General features: G+C 27.2%; 2 protein-coding genes across 2 annotated transcripts; both read left to right on the top strand.

Annotated features, from left to right (window-relative positions):
- Positions 1-1,225: 1,225 nt before the first annotated feature.
- Phum_PHUM500970 (scabrous protein, putative) lies at positions 1,226-2,568 on the top strand (the record flags this gene model as incomplete). Its single annotated transcript, XM_002430784.1, has 3 exons — positions 1,226-1,288; positions 1,845-2,360; positions 2,497-2,568. The coding sequence occupies 3 exons, from the start codon at positions 1,226-1,228 to the stop codon at positions 2,566-2,568; spliced, it is 651 nt and encodes a 216-aa protein (XP_002430829.1).
- Positions 2,569-8,962: 6,394 nt separating this feature from the next.
- On the top strand, positions 8,963-9,654 carry Phum_PHUM500960 (uncharacterized protein; the record flags this gene model as incomplete). The annotated part of the gene is made up of 4 exons (XM_002430783.1): positions 8,963-8,983; positions 9,097-9,306; positions 9,396-9,570; positions 9,605-9,654. The coding sequence occupies 4 exons, from the start codon at positions 8,963-8,965 to the stop codon at positions 9,652-9,654; spliced, it is 456 nt and encodes a 151-aa protein (XP_002430828.1).
- Between the last annotated feature and the right edge of the window lie 11,674 nt (positions 9,655-21,328).

The raw sequence follows: 21,328 nt of genomic DNA, 5'->3' as shown, positions 1-21,328 counted from the left end.
TCTCTCTCTCTCTCTTGATTTAACTTTCTGTATTTCCCCCCTTTCTCTCTCTCTTTTGCTTTTATTTTCTGTATTTTCCTCTTTCTCTCTCTCTCTCTTTAGTTTTCTCATTAGTTTTTTTTCTCTTCGTCTCTCTCTCTCTCTATTTTTCTTTAACTTCATGTATTTCTTTCTCTCTCTCTCTTTTTTTTTTCTCTTTTTTCACTCTCTTTCTCTCAACTTCCGTATTTGCTTTTTTTGTTTCCTTTTCTCTCTCTTTTTCTATCTCTGTATTTGCTTTTTCCTTTCCTTTCCCTCTCTAACACACACACACACACTCTCTCTCTCTCTTTAACATCCTTATTGTTTTTTTTTGTCTCTTTCTCTCTCTTTCTTTCTTTTTCTATCTCTGTATTTGTTTCTTTCTTTCCTTTTTCTTCCCCATCGTTTTCAACATCCTATATTTGTTTTTTTCCCTCATTCTTTCTTCTATTTCATTATTTATCTTTTTTTTTCATCTCATTCTTCCTCTCCCTATTATTTTTACTATTTGTCAACATTCTTTCTCTCTCTCTCTAACTCCTCATGTTTGCTCTTTTGTATGCTTTTCTTTCACGTTTTCTTGCACGTTTTTTCACGCCTTTTCTTTTTCTACCCCCCAAAGGAATCGTAATCTTAATTTTTCTCTCGTGTTATTTTTATTTTGTTTTTTTTATCCGCCATATCTAATCGGTTAAAATACGTTCATTGGTGAAAAAAATTTGTTTTTACAGGTCAAAGGGCATGAAAATTCTTTTTTGTTTCCTTCGATTGAATTCTTTTTTAATTAATTATTGTCTTTGAATTTTTCGTCTTACGGTTTATTAAACCTTTTTTAATAATACTTAAAAATTTTACGTCGTGTAATAATTTTAAAAATAAATAAATAATAATAATAATAATAATAATAATAATAATAATAATAATAATAATACTAATAATAATAATAATAATAATAATAATACTAATAATAATAATGATGATGGTGATGATGATGATGAAACTGACAGACAAAACGCCGACATTGAACAAAATTCATTGAATCGGAAACGATGGTTTTTATCTTTTGATGTTTGATTAACAATAATAATAATAATAATAAAAATAATAATAATAATAATAATAATAATAATAATAATAAGTTAAACGTTTTGTGTATTGAATTTTCTTTCTCCTTAATAAAAAAATGTTGAAAATTAATAAGAAAATGAAAATTTTAACGAATAAAAACCTTATGGAAAATATAAACGCAAATATTTATAAACAACTTGTAAGTGTCTCTCTCTCTCTCTCTCTCTCTCTAATGATTATTTAATTTGATTATATTTTGATATAAAGTGGGAAAAGAAGTGTGCGTGTGCGTGTGCGTGTGTGTGCCTGATTCTTAATCGATCGATAAATGTATATATAAATGAAACACAAATTCTACGTACACGATGAAAATTAATTTCATCCAAAAAAAAAAAAAAGAATAATAATAAAAAATTGATTGAAGGAAATGAATTTTTGATTAAATAAATAAACGACGTTAACGTGGTATTAGAATGAAAAAAAATTTTTTTTCCCCCGATTGTTTTTTTTTAATTTTCAGTTTAAAAAAAAAAAAAGTAAATTTTAAATATCGGAATACAAATAATAGAAAGAAAAAACGAAAATTCGTTTTATTAAAAAAAAATACGTATTCGAATTCGTATGACGTCATAAAGGTTCATTCGTATTCGAATGTGTGGGGTATCGAAATGACGTAGTAATTACGTAACAAATTTTGATTGGCCAATAATTAACCAATGAAATTAATTTTTTTTCTTTGTTTTTTTTCATTCCAGTTACCACCGTCGTCAAAATCAAAATTAGAAAATTTAAAAATGGAATCGAACGAAATCGTTTTGGAAAATGGTGAAAATTTGGAAACGAATAAAAAATATCGTCACAATCGTTATTTACGTCAGGAAATGATTAATATCGAAAGGACGAATAGAAAAATACAATATCGTCAAAATCAATTGGATAAAGCCGTACGTAAAATGGAAAAACAAATGGAAACGTATAAATTGAAAGGAGAAAATCCGCGAAACAATGAAATAATCGACGAGAGAATTGTGGAAAGAGTCAGAAAACTCGAAGAAACCGACAGATTAACACACAAGCAAATATTTAATTTATCAAGACAAATATCCGAACTTAATCGTTTACACCTTTCAATGCTTCAATTATTAGAATCCGTTGAAAATTTAGAAACAAAAGTCGACGATAACGTACCGGAATTGCAAAGGGAAATATCGAAAATGGAATTCAATATGGCGCAAGCAACATCATCACTTTCTATCGTCAAAGAAACTCAGGTGAGTTTAATTAATAAAATTTATTTATTTACTCACTTCCTGTTAGAAAATATCCGGGTTTTTTTTGGAGGATTCATTTTATATTTCCAGACTTCGATAATCGTATTTATTTACTCCCTTTTCATTTCTTCTCCAGACGAGGACGACGATCGTCGTCGTCCCCCACGTTCCCCCTCTCATCGGCCCCACGAGTATATTTTCCGGTTAGAAATATTTAAATCCCTTTTTTAAAATATATATCGTATATAGAAAATTCCTAAGAGAAAAATACATCAAAGAATATTTGACCCCCCTCCCCTCCCACCCATAAAAGATCCTGGATTTTTTTTTTCTTAAAAAAAAAAATTTTCTCCAGGCTCGAGTTTCGAGAGAGCTCAATGTGAACAAATACAACCCCCGTGGGTACGTTTTACTACAACGCCAGAGATTTAAAACTTTCTCCCTCTCTCTTTCTCTTTCTCTCTCTCTCTCTCACTCTCACACTCACTAATAATTTCATTAAAAAAAGTGTGTGTGAGAGAGAGAGAGAGAGAACATGGTGAATAAAATGACTAGGATCTATTTTTTATTAGCCTTTTTAAAGTTATCACGGGTCAGATTTCATTTTCTCCAGTTTAATTCGTTTAAAAAAAAAAATTAATTCAATTTTATTTCTGGAGAATTATTCCTGGAGAAATTTTTTTCTTTTTTTCTCATATCATTTATCTTTGTTATCATTCATTTACAAAAAAAAAAAAAAAAATTTCGTTGATAACTGATAAAAATGATTGACGGTTAAAAAAAAACCAAACGGTTTTTATTGATGATTGGGTTTTGTTTTACTAGTAGCAGAAGACGTGAAAAATTTTTTAAATTTTCTATTAATTATTATCATTATTATTATCACGGTACGATATATCGATCGATCGATGTATCGATTCGTTTTTTATATTTAAGCATAATATTTTTTTTGGAAAGTTTAATTCAATACCGCGTAAACGTTTTCTCCCGAGAAAAGCCAAACCGGAAGTGATTTTTTTTATTCTATTAATGCGAAAAGAAAATTTTTTTTTTTTTGTTTTTTTTTTTTTGTTTTTTTTTTTTTGTTTTTTTTTTTTTGGTTGGCGAATAACGTTTCCGGTCGCGTGATAAATTCAAACGACATGAATAGAAAGAAAGAAGGAAAAGTAAGAAAAAAATAAAAATTTCATTTCGGAAAAAAATCAAACGTTAAAATTTTATGGAGCGGAAGTTAATTGCCACGAAATTATGGGAAAAAAGGAAAAAAGGAAAAAAAATAAAATTTCATAGATAGTGAAAACAAAAAAAAATAATAATAATAATAAAAAATCATTTAATTAAAACACTTTTCGACTCGAAATGTAAAAATTATCGAATTTGAATTTAAATTGCGCGCGCGCGTCAAAAAAAAAAAAAAACGTTAATGTTTAAGAAAGATAGAGGGAAAGAAGAGGAAGAGGAAGAGGGAGGGAGAGGGAGAGGAAGAGTAAAAAAAAAAAAAAAAAAAGATCAATGTGTAAGAACACAAATCAAAATAATTATTACTTGGACGATCAAATAACAATAATAATAAAATAAAAGTGGCAGCAGAATAAAAAAAAAAAATCTTTTTTTTTATATATACGCGAAAGACGTGAGGAAATTTTTTTTTATTGAATTTTTCTACAAAAAAAAAATGATCGTTAAATAATTTTTTTTTTTTTTTGGAAAAACCGCGGAAAAAAGGAAATTTTTTTTTCCTCCTTTTTTTTTGGACAAATCCGAAAATGATTTTTTTTTTTTTTACGTTCCAGCCTGGAATTTATATGTGGGACGTGATTTTTGCATCGGGGGGCAAAAAAAAACCAATAATAAATTTTTTTTTATTATTAAAAACGAACGAACGTACAAACGAACAAACAAACAAACGAATTTTCATTTTAGTTACAAACGGAAAAATGAAAATACCAGAGAAATAGTAATAATAATAATAATAATAACAATAATGATAAAAAAATGTTTTTTTTAATTTGAAAATTTTACGTACGAGTAAGAGATTGTGTTTGTTTGTTTATACAAATATGAAATCCCCCCCCCCCCTTATCGAGTCGGTCGTCTACAAACCGCGTGGAAAACATACAAACAACAACAACAACCTGGAGAAAATTTAATAAAAAACTAAAAAATTGTAATTTTTGTTATGTTAGAAGAAAAATTGCTGATTGTTAAAAAGTGAGAAAAAAAAAAAGATGGAGTCAGCACCGGAAGGAAAAAAAAAAGAAAATTTTTATTTAATTTTTACCTGAAAGCTAAATATTATAATTCACCTGTTTTCCTTATTGTTCTCTCTCTCTCGCTCTCTCCCTCTCCATTCCATTTAAATAATTTTTTTGTTTCCGGTGCGAAATTTTCCCCTTCCACTTTTAAAATTCTTCTTTTCTTGCATTTTCCCCCACCCACGTCCACGTCACTCTCATTAAGAAAATATTTTTAACCAATCAAATCAAATCGTTTTGTTTATTTATTTTACGAGAGGTGGGGTAATGAGAAGATGAGGTTAAGAGAGGGCGGTGGGGTGAAAAAACAATACGACGAATAGCGATTAGTGAATGGGGGTAGAGTGGAAGGGGAACGTGTGTGGGAAGGAAAGAAAGAGTAAGAGAAGAAAAATTTTCTTTTTTTTTTTGTTCGGTCGTGTCAATGGAGGAAAAACAAATGTCGTCGTCGCACGTTTGTCGGCCGGTCAAATAACAGATGGTTATTTTTATTTTTTCCTTTTTTTTCCTTTTTTTTCCTTTCTTTTCTTTATTATTAAATTTAATAAATTTTTAGAAGGAGAAAGTAATGTTGGAAAACAGACGGAAAATAAAAGAAAAAAAATTTTTCTTTTTTTTTGAAAAGAAGCAAAAAAAAAAAAAAAAGGCATTAGTGAGATTGAATGAAAACATTTTGTAAAAAAATTTTTTTTTTATTTTCAAACAAAAAAAAATAAACGAAAAAAACTTTTTTTACTCCATCTTTGATTTCTTAAAAAAAAAAAAAAATGTATGTGTATGTAGTAAAAGAAAAACCCGCAAATGACATCTCGTTTTTTCCATTGAATTTTTCCTTTGAAAATATTTTTAAATTCGAGAATATTATAAGTGAGTAAAGAAGGAAAAGGAAAAAAAGGAAAATCAATGAAATATTTAATTTTTTTTTTTTCAAATATAAATTAAAGACCGCGGAGGGGGGAGGGGAGGAAACGGAAAGGAAAGAAAAAGGAAAAAAACAAAAAAGCAGAAGAAATTTAATGATACTTAGTTTAAAAGTCGATTTACCGGAAACAAAAGGGTTTGCGAAGGAGAGAAAGCGGAGGAAAAGAAAAAAAGAAAAAAAAAAATTTTTTTTTCTTTTCTTCTCCTTTTTTTTAGGTATTTTTATTTCCGGTTTACCCCCTCGCTCCCTCCCTTCCGGTTTTTTATCTTGTCATTTTCATTAATTAACCTTTTTTATATCCATCAATAAATTTAAAATGTCTTTTCAATGATTTTCAATTTTTTTTTTTTCTTTTTTTTTCTTTCTTATTATTATTTTTTTTCCATTTAAATTGAAAAAAAATGTCAATGGCAAAAATAAATGGAAAAAGTAAATTCAATGGTAGAATTTAACCTTAAACTCAAAATTCTACATCGTATAATTTTCATATCTCTCTCTCTCTGTCTTTTTCTCTTTTTCCGTTTCTATCTACATTTTTATATCTCTAACTCTTCCTTCTTTATTTCTTTTCCTATTTTATTTTACTTTCTTTATTTTTATTTCAAATTAACAAAAAAAAAAGGAAAAAAGGAAAGAATGAAAATTCGTTTCGAACAAAATTAAGTGAAATAAAATTTTTAAAAAAAAAAAAATAAATAAATAAATTGTTTTTAACAGACGATGTGGAATTAAAATGAAAATTCCCGAACGAAATCAAATTTCGAAAAATAATTTTTTTTTTTTTCGGGGTCCCATCGAAACGAAAAAAGAAAAAGAAAAAAGTGATGATGGGGAAAAATTCGAGATTGAGAAACGCCATCGCGAAAAAAATGGAGGGGGGGGGGGTTAAAAGAAAAAGAGAAAAAATTCTTTTTTAACTTATTTAATTCACTTTTATTATTGAAAAAAAAAATATTTTCTTTTTTTTTTTAAAAAGAGGAATTTTTCAAAATGACTTTTAAAAAGTTTTTAATTCGTTCGTTATACTCTCAAAATCCTTAAGGATAAAATTTTTCCTTTTTTTTTTTTTTTTTTTTGTTCTTAAATTTTAACTTTTTCCAAAAAATTATAAGAAAAAAAAAAATTTTAATCGCATAAACAACTCACACTCTTCCTTACTCCTCCCCCTTCCACCACTTCCTTCCTCCTCATTCGTCGAAATATAAACTTCCAGAAATTTAAAAAATTTTAACCAATCAAAAACGTTTTTAATCGAATATACAAAATCTCATTGGTTATTAATATAAATAATATTTAGTTTTTTAAGTGTGTGTGACGTCATTTACTATTACGTCACATTTGTTTATTTATTTATTTTTATTTTGTTTACGTTTCGTTATTTGAAAGAAAAATAAAATAAAATAAAATAAATAAATAAATAAAATTTCAATAACGACGACGAAACGAGTGTAATAATAACAATAATAATAACAATAATAACAATAATAATAATAATAATAATAATAATAATGATGATGATGATGATGATGATTTGTTTTTTTTTTTTTTTTAATATCATATTTAAATATTTATATCAATTTATTTATTGAAAATCTATTTATCGATTGTTATTATTATTATTTTCAATAAACTTAACGTACGTTATTAAATTTTAAATTAATGATAAAAATAATAATAAAACGACAAGTGTTTTATTTTTTTTAAATATAAAATTATATTAAAAATTTATATATATGTGTGTATACTTATGCGGTTTTTTTGAATTATATATATATATATATATATTAAATTTTTATGTTTATACTCGTGTGTGTTATTACTAGCAGACGATGTAAAATTTTAATATTACGCTTACGAAAGTGAATAAAGAGTGGGAGTTGAAAAGGTTAAGAGGGGTGGGAAGTGGGAGGCTAGGGCGAGGGTGGAAACGTAGCTGAAAACAAATTATCGTGGAGGAGATGGTGGTTGTTGTTGTTGTTGTTTTTGTTTCCGTTGTTATTATTATTGTATATATATATACGTTGATTGTTTTTCATATCGGATAAAAAAATAATAAAAAATTATTAAAATAAAATAAAAATTTTCAATTACGTATAAATTTTTCCCCTCCCCCCACTAAAAATAAAAAAAATGAAAAATAAAATGAAATGAAAAATTAAAATTCGTGTTTTTGTTTTTGTTGTTGTTTTGTTGAAAAGGTTTTTTTTCTCTCTCTCTCTCAATTGCATCGAATCACGCAAACAATCTTTATATTTCTCTTTCCCTCTTTCCCCCCTCTCTCTCTTTTTCTCTCTCATTATTTTTTTTCCTATTAATACACTTTCCAATATTAAAATTTTTTTTTTTTTTTTATTCAAAGGAAATTATATGGTTTTAACCAATCAACGTTAATTGAAATAATCACGTTTTATTTTTTATTTTTTTTATCAATTCCCACTGATTGGTTACGTGTAAAACGAATTCGTTACCATTTTTTCCATTTTCTTCCTTCCTTTTTGAAAAACCGCCATTAAAAAAAAAAATATAAATAAAAAATTCAATATCCGGGATTTCCTCCCCTCCCCTCGTTTTTTAACTTCGTTTGTCCAACTTTCAATGTATTTTTTTCGTTACAACCTTTTAATACTCTATGATTTTTTTTCCGTTTAATTTCTCTATGGTTTTTTTTGTTATTCGGGGAAAAACAACAACAACAACCAAAACTTTTTAATGTCTGTCGATGGCATAAAAACGTGAAAAAAAAAAAATTTTTGGAAAAAGAAAATTTTTTCTTTACATCGTCCAAAAAAAAGGTTTCATTTATCATTATTATTATTATTATTATTATTTATTTATTTATTTATTTCTAGTATCTTTTAAAAAACTTTGGGTAAATAAATAGGAGGAGGAGGAGGAGGGACGGGTGGAAGAGAAAGAAAATAAAAAATAAAAATTTTTTTTTGTTTTTTTTTTTTTTTTACGTTTAACTTCTTCAACTCTTTTTTTTTATTTTATTTTATTTATTTTTCATTGGTTGTTGTTGTTGTTGTTTGTTTTCAGATTTTCATTTAGTCTGATAATCTCTCTCTCTCTCTCTCTCTCTCTCTCTCTCGTACAAAATCCAACGTAACAAAACAAATTAAATCTTTTACAATCCTTTTTTTTTTTTTATTTACAAAACCAAAAAAAAAATTTTTTTTTATTTACGTGTAAACGTTTGAAAAAGAGAGAGAAAGAGAGAGAAATAGAGGGATAAAAGGAAAAGAGAAAAAAAAATTAACACAAAAGGTTTTTTCGTCAAAGGAAAAGAGATAGAGAGAGAGTGAAAAAAAAAAAAAATTTAATTTAAAAAGTATATTAAACGTGACGTTAAATTTAAAAACACGTCCGCCATTTTTATTTTTTTATAAACCGGAAATCTAACTTTTTAAAAAAACTATCGTTTGATGATTATTTTAAAACCGGATGTTTAGTTTTTTTTTTTTTTTTTTTTAGTGATAGTTGAAATAATCATTTAAAAAAAAATAATAATAATATTTTTCGTACGTAACGTTTTTCCTTTTTTTTTTTATTCCCGTAGGAAAATCAAAGGACGTCGTTGAAAGCATTAACGGAAAGTTTAAATCGTTTGGAAGAACGTTTGGACACTGATGAGGGTCATTTAAGTTCGTTACAAGCACAAATATTAAACGTGACACGATGGAATGTTAAAAAAAAAGATGAAAAAGAAGATGAAATACAAGATGCGAGATTAGCAGCCTTAGAAGAAAAATTAGACGAACATTTAGATGTATTGTATTATTATTATTATTATTATTATTAATAATAATAAAAATGGAAACCTACAAATGAATTAATCATTTAAATTTTTGTTTTTAGGACGAATCCATTTCGATACCTACGACGACTACTTCGATACCTGAAATGATTAAAAATGGTCATTTAATTAATAATAATAATAATAATAATAAAACGAGGAGCCTTCCTCAACTCATTGAATCTCTTAAGACTGTACAAAAAGAATATGACAATATTGTTCATCAGTTGCCTCACGGTGAGTAAATTTTTTTTTTTTTTTATCGTTAAAGGTGGTAATGCTGGTTGTGATGGTGGTGGTGGTGGTATTGGTGGTGTGTGAGTTTTTCAATATCGAAAAATTAAATGGGTCTGTTAAAGAACAGACGACGCGAATAAAACGTTTATATATATAATTTTTTTTTAAAAAATTGATTGCGAACGAAACGGAAACCGAAACAAACGAGAAAAAAAAAGAAAATGTACGAAGGAAGGAAAAATAGAAAAAAAAAGGAAACGAACGAACGAGAACTCAAAAAAAAAAAAAAAAATTAAAAAAACGAACAAAAACAAAAAATAAATAAATCATCAAATATTGTTAAGCACACACAAATGTAAGAGCTATTAGCTAATAGGGAAGGACGAATAGGGGAATAGGGGAGACGATGCGGCGAACGAGAGAGAGAGAGAGAGAGAGAGCGTGGGTGTGTGAGGTAGGAAAAACAGTTGGAAAAGAGAGATAGAGAAAGGGAATATGTGTGGGTTTGCGAGTGTGGGTGTGCGTTTGTGAGAGAGAGAAAGAGGAACTTAGGGTTGGTAAATAAGAGAGGACATTGGGGAAAAACAAAAAAAAAATGAGAGAGAGGGGAAAAGAAGAGAAAAAGGGAGGGGTGGAAAATTAAAAACCGTGTAAAAATAAAAATTGTTTTTGTTGTTGTTGTTGTCGTTGTTGCTCTTGCGGTTTTCGTCATTTAGCTTATTTTTTAAAAAAAAAAAATTTCATTTTCGTTAATTTTTCGGTTTTCTCTTTCCCTTCCCTTCCCCTCCCCCTCCCCATCGAAAAAAAACCGGTGTAATCCAGTGAAAACGATTAAAAAAAAAAAAAAAAAAAAAAACACAAAAAAAAATTGATGATGATGATGATAAAAGGTATGATTTTTTATTTTTTTATTTTTTTAAATTAAATTAAATTTAATTTGTCAATTACGTAAAGTTGTCAACAGCAACAAAAAAGGGAGAAGGGGGGAAAACCGGTGAGAGTGTTTTAATTATTTTTTTTTTTTTTTGTAATTCAATGACTCAAACAAAATCGTGTCAACAGAATAAATTATTTTTAATATAATGAATTTTAATTAAATTGTGTTTTCGTATCGATGTTGTTGCTGTCGTCGCTGTTGTTTTCGTTTTCGTTTCTTTCCAAAATAAAAAAATAAATTTTAAAAGTTAAAAAAAAAATTAATACGCAGTACGAGAATTACATTAATGGATATAAAAAATAAAAAAAAAATTAATTTAAAAAAATTTGCTAAAGTTGCTCGATTCTAATAATAATAAACAAATTAAAATAATCCTTTTAAGGTTTATTTTTTTTAAAAAAAAAAAGGTTTAAATTTTATTTAGTTTGCATAATTTTATCCTTTTTTTTTTTGCATATTTTACACATTTTTTTAATTTTTACCCCCCATTAAAAAAAAAAAAAAGTAAAAATTTATTTTCGTGTTAAGTATTAACAATAAAACGCGTTGTGAAAAACTAATAAAACTGAGTGATAATGACAACAACAACGACGACGACGATGACGTACGAAGGGACGAAACGATCAGCCAATCAGAAAATTCTTTTCGTTTAGTTACCGACGCCGCCGCCGTCACCAGCGCGTTCTCTCATTGGTTGATCGTCGAGTCCTTAAAAATGACGTAATTAACACGTTTTGTGACATCCCAATTGTTTTTTTATCGAATTCGATTTGAAGTTTATCGATTCCTTTTTATGTTTGCTCGATTTTTTTTGTTAGGTTGGCAATCCTTCCTACTTTTTTTTGTTTTTTTGTTAAGAAAACCTTTTGAAAAAGATGTAAAAACGAAATTTAAAATATTTTCACGTGGGAAAAAATTTTCAAATGTTAAAAACCGAAAATTTTAACGGAAAAAAAAATTCAGCGTAAAACGCGCGCGTTTTAAAAAATTTCCGGTTGAGGGTAAAAAAAATTAAAAATAGAAATTTTTTTAAATTGCACATTTGCGATTAATTTTTGAATTCCCTTTTAAATTTTTTTGAATTTTTATAATATTTTTAAATAATTACGCAATTCGTTGATATGAAACACGTTTTAAAATTCAACATCCCTTTTTTATATTATTATTATTATTATTATTATTATTATAAACATCAATTTACAATTTTTCTTATTAAATAACGTAAAAAGAAAAAGGGGAGAGAGAGAGAGAGAGAGAGAGAGAGAGAGAAAGTGGAAATTAAAGGTAAAGAAATATGAGTTGGTTGCTTGTGAGAGAGAGAGAGAGAGAAAGTGGAAATTAAAGGTAAAGAAATATGAGTTGGTTGCTTGTGAGAGAGAGAGAGTGAGGGGTAAAGTAGGGAAAGGAGGATGGGAAAAAAGAGAGGGAGGGAGAGAGATAGAAACATAAAAATTTAGTTTATGCTGAAATAGAAAAATGTTTTTTAAACCCAACTGAAATTATATATATATATAAGAAAACCGCAAGTTTAAAATTTTCCATATTTTGTTTCAAAAAATAGGCTTCTCTCCTCATCCACTTTAATCTTCTTTTTACTTACTTTTAACATTCGTTTTACATTTTACCCTTTTAATTTTTCCTTTTTTCTTTTCTTTTCATGCGAATTTCGTGCGTTAAAAATTTTTTTTAAAAGAAACTTTAAAAAAAAAAACGTTTGTATAGAGTTACAACCACGTTGTGTGCGAACTTAACCAGCAGACGACTAGAAAAAAAAAGAAAAAAAAAAGAAAAAAAAATTTTTTTTTTTTTTCAACTTTTTTTTTCTCTCTCTCTCTCTCTTTCCCACCCCAGTCTGAAAACTTTACAGACGTTAACTTCTGTTTAATTTTTTTTTAATAACTACGTTTACGTACTATTATTATCATCATTATCATCATCATTATTATTATTATATTCCTTTCAAGTTTTTTTTTTTTTTTTATTAAACGATTACGTAACCTAACTGACGTCATTAAATATTTATCAAAACGAATAGTAATCGTTAAAAAGGATTTTAATTAATGAAACCCATTCGATGTGACGTAACAGCCGCCATTTTTTTTTGAGAGAGGGAGGGGCGAGGTGTAATAGCAAGAGGAGGAGGAGGAGTAGGAGTAGGTGGAATTAAAAAAAATTAGTAGAAGGAAAAGAAGGGGGGAACACGACGAAAAGAAGGAGGAGTAGGTGGAGAAAATATTTCGAATGAAGAAGGGGGAGTGGAGGGGGTAAAAATTGCATCGAACAAATTTTAATTTAAATTATAATAAAAAAATGGCGGGAAAAAAAATTAAATTAAACTTTTCTAATACATATGAATATTAATTGATACAATATGATGAGTTAATTTAATTCACATGACCTTTTGTTTGTTGGTTTGGTTGTTGTTTGTTTGTTTGTTAAGGGAAAAGAGAGAGAAAACAAAAAATTAACATTAACTTTTTATCTTTTTTTTTTTTATACTGAAAAATTAAAAATACGAAAAAAAAATTTTCACGTAAAAAAAAGAAGTGGAAGAAAAAGGAAAAGGAAAAGGAAAAAAAAACTTTGTTTCCTTTTAATAATACCTTTGAGAAACTTAAAAAAAAAAGAATAAAATTATTTTTTTTAATAATAATAACTTAACATATTATTTTATCGAATTCGTCGTGATTTTTTTTTTTTTTTTTAATTTAAAATTTTTAATTTATTTTCGATTTTAAAAAAATTAAAAAATGAATCAATCAATCAATCAATCATTCGATCATTCTTCGATCAATCAAAAAAGAATTTGAATAAAAATGAAAATCAAACAAAAAGTTTTTAAAAAAAAAAAATTTTTCTGCTTTTTTTTTTTGAATAATTTGTTAAAAAATTATTTTGACAGATTTTTAAATTATATCGCATTCGATAAATCGAAAAGTTCAGCTGCTCAGTCTACGATTAATCGTTTCAAATTTAAATAATAATAATAATAATAATAATAATAATAATAATAATAATAATTTACATTTCAAAAAAATGATTTTAAAAAAAAACGAAAAATTTTTTTTTTTATTTTCCATAACCGGAAATTATTATTTCCAAGTTATAAAAAATTAAGGCGAGGAAAATTTTTTTCTTTTTGGCCGCCATTTTGTTTTTAGTTTTTCTTTTTAATGGTCTTTATTTTCTTTCGAACGTTTTCGTAAAAAATAAAAAAATAAAAAAAACCTTAAAATGATATAAATTTATGACAATAAAAAAAAAAAAAAAAAAAAAAAAAACGAAGTCGTTTTCGGATAACGTTTTTTTTTATTTCCGACATTTAACAGGTAGTTTTCCTTCGTCGTTGTCGTCTGCTTGTGGTGAAAATGAATGTGAGAATCATTTGTTGTAGTAAAAAAAAAAAAAAAACGTTAGAAAAATATTATTATTATTATATTTGTTTTCGTTAGACAAGTTTTTTTAAAAAAAATTTTTTTTTACGTCTTTTTTTTTTTTTTTTTTTAATGCAACGTCGCCATAAATTTATTTCTGACGTTTTAAAAACCCTCTTTTTTTCGGGAAATTTTTTTTTTTTTTTTACGGGAATAAATGTCCGCCATATTGTAAATTAAATTTTTTCTTCTTCTTTTCCTTTTTTCTTATAATATTCGACATGTTTATATTTTCGTAAATATATATATATATTTTTTTAAATTATAAATTTTCGTATTTATATATAAATTTTTTAAAAAAAATGAAAAACCCGCGTTAAATTTATTATTATTATTATTATTATTTTAAAAAAAATTTTTTTCAACTCTCTCTCTCTCTCTCTCTCTTTTTCTCTCTCTTTAATCTTTTCGCAAAATTGAAGTGGGAGAGTAAAAAATGTAAAATGAAAAAGAAGAAAAGAATTTTTCTTTTTTTTTTTCCCCCCCATTAACGATTTATTTACTCTATGGATCGTTCTTTATATATTTATTTATATCGATAAGGGTAGTTTTAAATTAAAATTCGATATTTCCAATATCAAATTTGTTATTTATCGGTTATTAAAGATTTAATATTCTCCCTCTCCCCCTCAACCGCCCCTTCCCTCCCTTTCTTACCCCCCTTTTTTAAAAACTTTTTAATGATTATTAATATTTTGGTAAAAAGTTTAAATTTATAATAATAATATTGATAATATCGGGGGGTAAAAAATTGTTTTTTTTGAAACAGGTTTGCCAATTTATAAAAAAAAAAAAATCAATAAAAATTTAAAAAAAGAAAAACAATAAAAAAAATTGAAGAAAAATATTGGAAAATTTAAATTTTAAATTAAAAAAACGCGAAACGTAGAAAATTGTTAAAAATTTCTCGGCAACAGCGTTGCCAAATTTTTTTTCAATTGCGTTGAAAATTTATTCCTAAATTTGTTAAATACTCGATCGTTGAATTTCCTCGTCGTAAAAGAAAACCCCTTTAATGTGTTTGTTTGTTTGTTTGTTATTGTTTTGTTAACTAACATACGTCAAAAAATTGTTTTTTTTTTTGTTTAAACAAAAAAGATTAAATTAATTTTAATTTTTTTTTATATAAATTAATCAAAAATGACGCGAAAACTTTTTTTAAGAGCTTTTTTTTGGGGGGTGGGGAAAAAACGTCGTCGTCGTCGTCGTCGTTTCGTAAATTAAGTGGATGTTTAATTTTAAATTTGAAAAGTTTTAAATTTTAAAGAGATCGGGTGGAAGAAAAGGGGAAAAGGGAAGGAAGGAAGGTGGGGATAAATTAATTTACCCTTTTAACCCTCCCCCTCTTCCGTCCCCTCACAGTTTACACCCCATTTAAATTTTTCCCGATTTTTAATTGATGCTAAAGCATATGAAAAATATAATTAATAAAGAAAAAATTGACGCTTTAAAAGAAAATTTTCTTTTACCTTACGCTTTTCTCTTGCCTCTTATCCCCCCCTCACTTCCCCACTTCCCGAAAAAAAAAATTAAAAAGTTTAAAATTAACATGGGAAAGGTTTTGCTGTTGTTGTCGTTGGGAGGATTTACTCGAAAAAGAAAATTTAAAAGGATTTTTAAAAAAACGTACGTTTTTTAATTTAAGAGTTTTTTGACAATTGAAAACCCTCCGGAAAAATATGGCGGAAGGGAGGCAAGTGGGTGCGGGGGAGAGAAGGGACAAAAAAAAGACAAAAACATAAAGAAGAGAGGAAAAAAAGGAAAAAACAAAATCAAAATCGTTGAAAATTTATGAGTTTTCATTGTTTGGTTGTTTCAAAAGACACGTTTAATTCTATTATTTATTGGTTGACAATCAAAACCTAAAGGATTTTCTTCTTCTTCCACGTTTGAATTTTTATCATGAAAAAAAAAAGAGAGAGAGAAAGAAGGGGTTTTTTTTTTTTTACGTTGGCGTTAAAATGACGAAAAACGCGAGTGTCATAAAACATGAAAAGGGAAATTTGTCGCAGGATTTCAAAATATTATTATTATTATTATTATTATTATTATTATTATCAGCGCGATTATTTCAAATTTTTTATCGTTAAGGTATTTATATCAAGATACTCGTAAAATAATAAATTTTTTTTTTTTTTTTTTAAATCATTGTCGTAAATAAGACGAAATTTATCGACCGTTCGACGTTTTTTTTCTCCCCCTTCTTTCTTTTTTGATCTCCCCCCCCCGTGTGGGGTCTCACTAGGAAATTTAAGAAAAACATTTTTATCCCATTGGGGATACACAATTCGTGAGAGGGATCTCGAAAAAAGAAAATTTAAGAAAAACGAAAACATTCATATTTGTCTCCGTAACGTTTAACCGTAATGGATGTTTGACAAAGGACGAGGAAGAAATCTTTCTCTCTCTCTCTCTCTCTAAGAGTGTTTTTAGAAACAAAAATTTCACGGTTTTGGGTTCAAAGTTGAAAGGTCGCGGTCGTGTTAGAAACAAAAAAAAATTAAATGCGAGGGACGGTCAAAACGTCAACGAATATTTTTTTCCTTTTTTTTGAATTTTCCATTTACTCTCTCTCTCTCTCTCTTTCACTCACTCAAAATGGGGGGGAGGGGAAGAGGAAAATGTTCGGAAATATCGTTTGAAATGACGTAACGATTAAACCACAGAGAGAGAAAAAATCTCTCTCTCTTTTTCTCTTCATATTCGTGTTTATACACTCTATGAAATTTATTAACTAATAAACAACAGAAAAAACGTAGAAGAAGAAATTCGAGCGGTTTTTTTTTTTTTGATTCGAAAAAATTCGTTTTGATTGATTGACCTTTTTATATAGAATGTTCTAGAAAAAAAAAAGGGAAAAAAAGATTGATGACTTTTTAAACAAACAAACAAAAAAAAAGAAAATCATCGATGATGATGATAACAACGTTGATTTTTTTTTTTTTTTTGCTGCGTATGACAATTTTTTTCGCGTTGTCATATTCACGCGAGGTTTTCGTTTAAAAGATTTACGAACAACCGGAAATGATCGGACATTTTTATTTTCCGAAAAAAAAAAAAAAAAAGAAGAGAAAGAAAATTTTATTTTCAAATATTTTTTCTCCTCCTGATGTTGGCATAAACATTCATTAAAAAAAAAAAAAAAAAAAAAAAAAAAGGGCGGCAATAAAAAAAATTATTTGGCGTCTGGAAATGAAATAAACCCACAGCAAAATATCTTTTACTATTTCGAGTTAAGGTTGGGTAATTTTAGTTTTTTCGTTTCCGGTTCGTGACACACACCCCCCACGACGATGATGATGATGATTTCAATTTAAAAAAAAGAAATTAAACCTTTTTTTTTTCTGTATCCACAAAAAGGCAAAAAGCAAAAAAAAAAAAAACCTTTTTTATTTCTCCCTCTCTCTCTCTATCCGGCGTTTATAAAACTAATGAAAATGATTGCGACAAAAAAAAAAAAAACATCATCTCCTGCCACGTTTAAACATTTTATTCAATTACATTTTTTTTTTAATAAACTTTAAATCGTTTTAAATATAATTTAATTTGTTTTATATAAAGCATATTCGATAAGACGGGAAAAAAAAAATTTCCCGGGAAGGAAAATTTTTTTTTTTGCAAAAAAAAAGTGTCAGAAGAAAAATTTTAGATGTAATTAATTTTAATCTTATTATTATTTTTAAAAAATTTTCCTTTTTTTTTTTTTTTTTTTTTTTTTTTTTTTTTTAATTTGTTGCTTTTTAATCTTTTTCATAAAGTTTCGATTAAAAAAAAAAAAAAAAAAAGATTTTAAAACTTTCTCTATCCTCCCCTCTCTTCCTTTCTCCCCTCCCCCTTTTTCCCCCCTCCACCCCTTGATAATTTATCATTATTATTACTGTCGTTTAAAGATTTAATGAACTTCGTTTAATAAAAATTTTAAATGACCGATTGATGGACCGATGGAAATTTAAAATAATTGAAAAAAGGTTAAAGGTCAGGGGGAGGGGAGGGGAAAAAGAAAACAATGCGTGAATTTAAAACGTTGAAAAGTTTAATTTACCTGGATTGGTTGAAATCAATTCGTTTGACCCTTTTCTCTTTTCGTTTGTTGAAAAGGTCACGAACAACAACAACAACAACAAACATTTTTAGTTATTATTATTATTATTATTGTCGGAAAAAGTAAAATAAGGGAAAATGATGTGTAAGGGTTGTTATTATTCTTGGAAAAAAATATTAAGAAAATTTGATTTTAATGGGCGGGGAGGAAAAATTCTGAGAGAAGAAAAAAGGGAAGGAAGGAAGGATAGAAAAAGGCGGTGGTGGAAAGATGATGATGATTATGATGATGGCGGTGGTAATGATGATGATGATGATGATGGTAGCGTGATGTAAAATGCGGTGGCGGAAAAAGGGGGAAAAAAGAGAGCAAAAAAAAAAAAAATTTTACTTGTCAGAACGTATCTCGAGGTTCATTTATTTTGTAAATTTCAAGGAGGGGAAAGAAAAAGAGAGAGAGGAGGGAATGGGAAGGGAAGGAGGGGAAGTGGGGGGGGGGTTTGAAAAACGATTGAAAATAATATTTTGTAAATTGAGCTTTTCACTTCCGGGCAATGAGAATAAATTCTCTTACTGGATTTCATGTTACTACTATTATTCCCGCCATCTCCTTTGACTCGTATCCGGTTTCCGTTAGTGATATATTGCCCAAATCCATGTCAAACGCATATTTCAACAACCTCAACGAAATTTCCGGTTTTTATGTTTAGGGTTTTTCTTTTTTTCTTTTTTTTTTTGATATTTGTACCGAAAGAATATATAATATATATATGGGTGTATGAAAAAATCACGGGGGGGGGGGAAGGGAAGAGGGGAAAGGCGAAAAGGCTGTCGTTAGTGAAGCAGAAAAGTTGAATTTTTTTTTTTCGTATCCGGATTATTAAAAAAAAGTGGCAAGAGAAAATCAGTCGACAAATTTTATTATTAAATTTTTTTTTTTTTTTTTTTATTGCAAAAAAAATTTAACAAGAATTTCTTATGTTTCCCCCCTCTCTCTCTCTCTCTTTCCCTTTTTCACTCTCTCTTTGTTTCCTTCTTTCACTCTCTCTTTCTTTTATTCTCTAATATGTTTCCTCTTTTTCTTCCTCATTCTCGCTCTCTTTCATTCTCTCTCACTCTATCATTTTCTCTCACTCTTTCTTCTTACATCATTCTCTTTCTCTCTCTCTCTCTCTTACATTCTCTAACATAATTCCGCTTTTCCTTCCTTATTCTCTCTTCTCTTTTTTCCTAAATCATTCTCTCTCTCTTGTTCTTTATTTTTCTCTCTTCTTTTTTTTCCTAAATCATTCTCTCTCTCTTGTTCTTTATTTTTCTCTCTTCTTTTTTTTCCTAAATCATTCTCTCTCTCTTGTTCTTTCTTTTTCTCTCTTCTCTTTACCCTCATTCTCTATATTTTTTTCACTATGTTGTATTCTCATTCTCTCTCTCTCTCTCTCTCTCTCTCTCTCTCATATACACACACGCACACACTTCTCTTCTCTCTCAGTCTTTCCTCCTTTTTCTCTCTCGTTCTTTCCCTTTTTTTTTATTCATTCTCTCTTCTTCCAGTCTGTGTTTATCTCAATCCTCTCTCTCTCTCTCTCTCTCTCTCTCTCTCTCTCTCTCTCTCTCTCTCTCTCTCTCCCTCTATTCTCCTGGTCTATCCTCTAGCTCTCTCTCACTTTCGTTTTCTCTCTCGAAGAAAATTTCAATCGTACCTAAAAGTTTAAAAAAAAATAAAAAATGAAAAAAAATCGAAAAATCCTCCATTTCTTTTTTTTCCAACACGTAACATATAAATTTTTAAAAAAAGGCGGTGATTAAATAAATATAATAAACAAAAACATTTTTAAAACATTTCCCGCCAAAATAAATAATAATAACAATACTTTACTAATTATTACTCCGTTCGTGTTTATTTTATTTATTTTTTTTGACATTTCATGGACGCGTATGTAAAAAATGAACGTTGAATGTGAATGCGTGACCGAAAACGTTCGAAAAATTTATAATAATAATAATAATAATAATAATAGAATTTCATTCGAAATTAATAAAACTACACTTTGAGACAAAGGAAAATAATAATAATTATTATTATTAAATTGAGGTAGTTACGCCGCATGAAATTTAATATTTATTTAATAAAAAAATCTTTGATCCGACCATTTTGAATTTTTTTTTTTTTCCTTTTGATGTTAATAAAAAATTTTTTTTTTTTTGTTGTAATTATAAAATGTTTTTATATTTCATTTTGTTCTTTTTTATTTTTAAATTCTTTCGGAAAAAGGAAAAAAGGAAAAAGGGTAAAATAACCTTTGTTACGTTTTCAAAGGACTTCTAATCATTTACGTCATTGTCATAATTATTAAAATTCTAAAACAATTTTTTTTTTTTTTTTTATTTAATGATTACCGATACGACGTGGACGAGGACATAATATCGTGTCAATAGAAAAAAATATATATTTAAAACCCTCAACGTTATTTTTTTTTTAATTATTATCTCTTCATATAATTTTTTTTCGTGCCTGTAGAAGAAAGGAAAAACGTTTTTTTTATTTTTCCATCATTATTCTATTTACACTTTTTTTTTTAAGTATTTAAAAAAATAAATAACTTAAAGAAATTGACTTTTCTTTCTTATTATTATTATTATTCTTTTTTTCTTTTTAAATATTTATAGTTATTGTTGTTATTATTATTATTATTATTGCGACAATTTATCAAAAATTCGTTTTTTCACATTCGATGGATCGAATTCAATTTTCAATTTTTTTTTCTTTTACTTTCTCTTTCTCTCCCCCCTCTCTCTCTCTTCCCCCCTTTTTCTCTCTCACTCACTATCTCTCTCTCTTTCTCGACATTTCTTACCGATATGTATATAAATTTTTTTTTATTTCTTTTTTTTTGACTTTATTTTCCACGTCTTAAAAAAACCGTCTGGTATAAATTTTTTTTATTTGTGTGCGTGTGTGCGTGCGTGTGCGCGTATGCGGGAACCCATGTGAAGATGAAGTAAAAAAAAATAATAATAATAATTTAAAAAAAAAAAAGATATTGAATATTGCAATTGAAATAAATAAATAAATAATATATATAAATTTTTCTCTCTTTCTCTATCTCTCTCTCTCTCTCTCTCTCTCTCTCTCTCTCTCTCTCTCTCTCTCTCTCTCTCTCTCTCTATAATTTATTTCAATGTTTTTTTTTCTTTCTTTTTTTTTTTTTATAGTCTATAAATTTTTTTTTTTTTTATTCGGTTATGAAATGGAAAAAAAAATGGAGGGAAATGCGATGAGATTATTTCGGTACGAATGATTTGAATTATCACTTAATAATATATAATTAAATAATATTCTTACTTT

The sequence above is a fragment of the Pediculus humanus genome, genomic scaffold (genome assembly GCF_000006295.1).
Source record: "Pediculus humanus corporis 1103172108268 genomic scaffold, whole genome shotgun sequence".
Classification (NCBI taxonomy): Eukaryota; Metazoa; Arthropoda; class Insecta; order Psocodea; family Pediculidae; genus Pediculus; species Pediculus humanus.
Note: the sequence above shows the minus strand (reverse complement) of the source record. Positions and strands in the feature narration are given on the sequence as shown.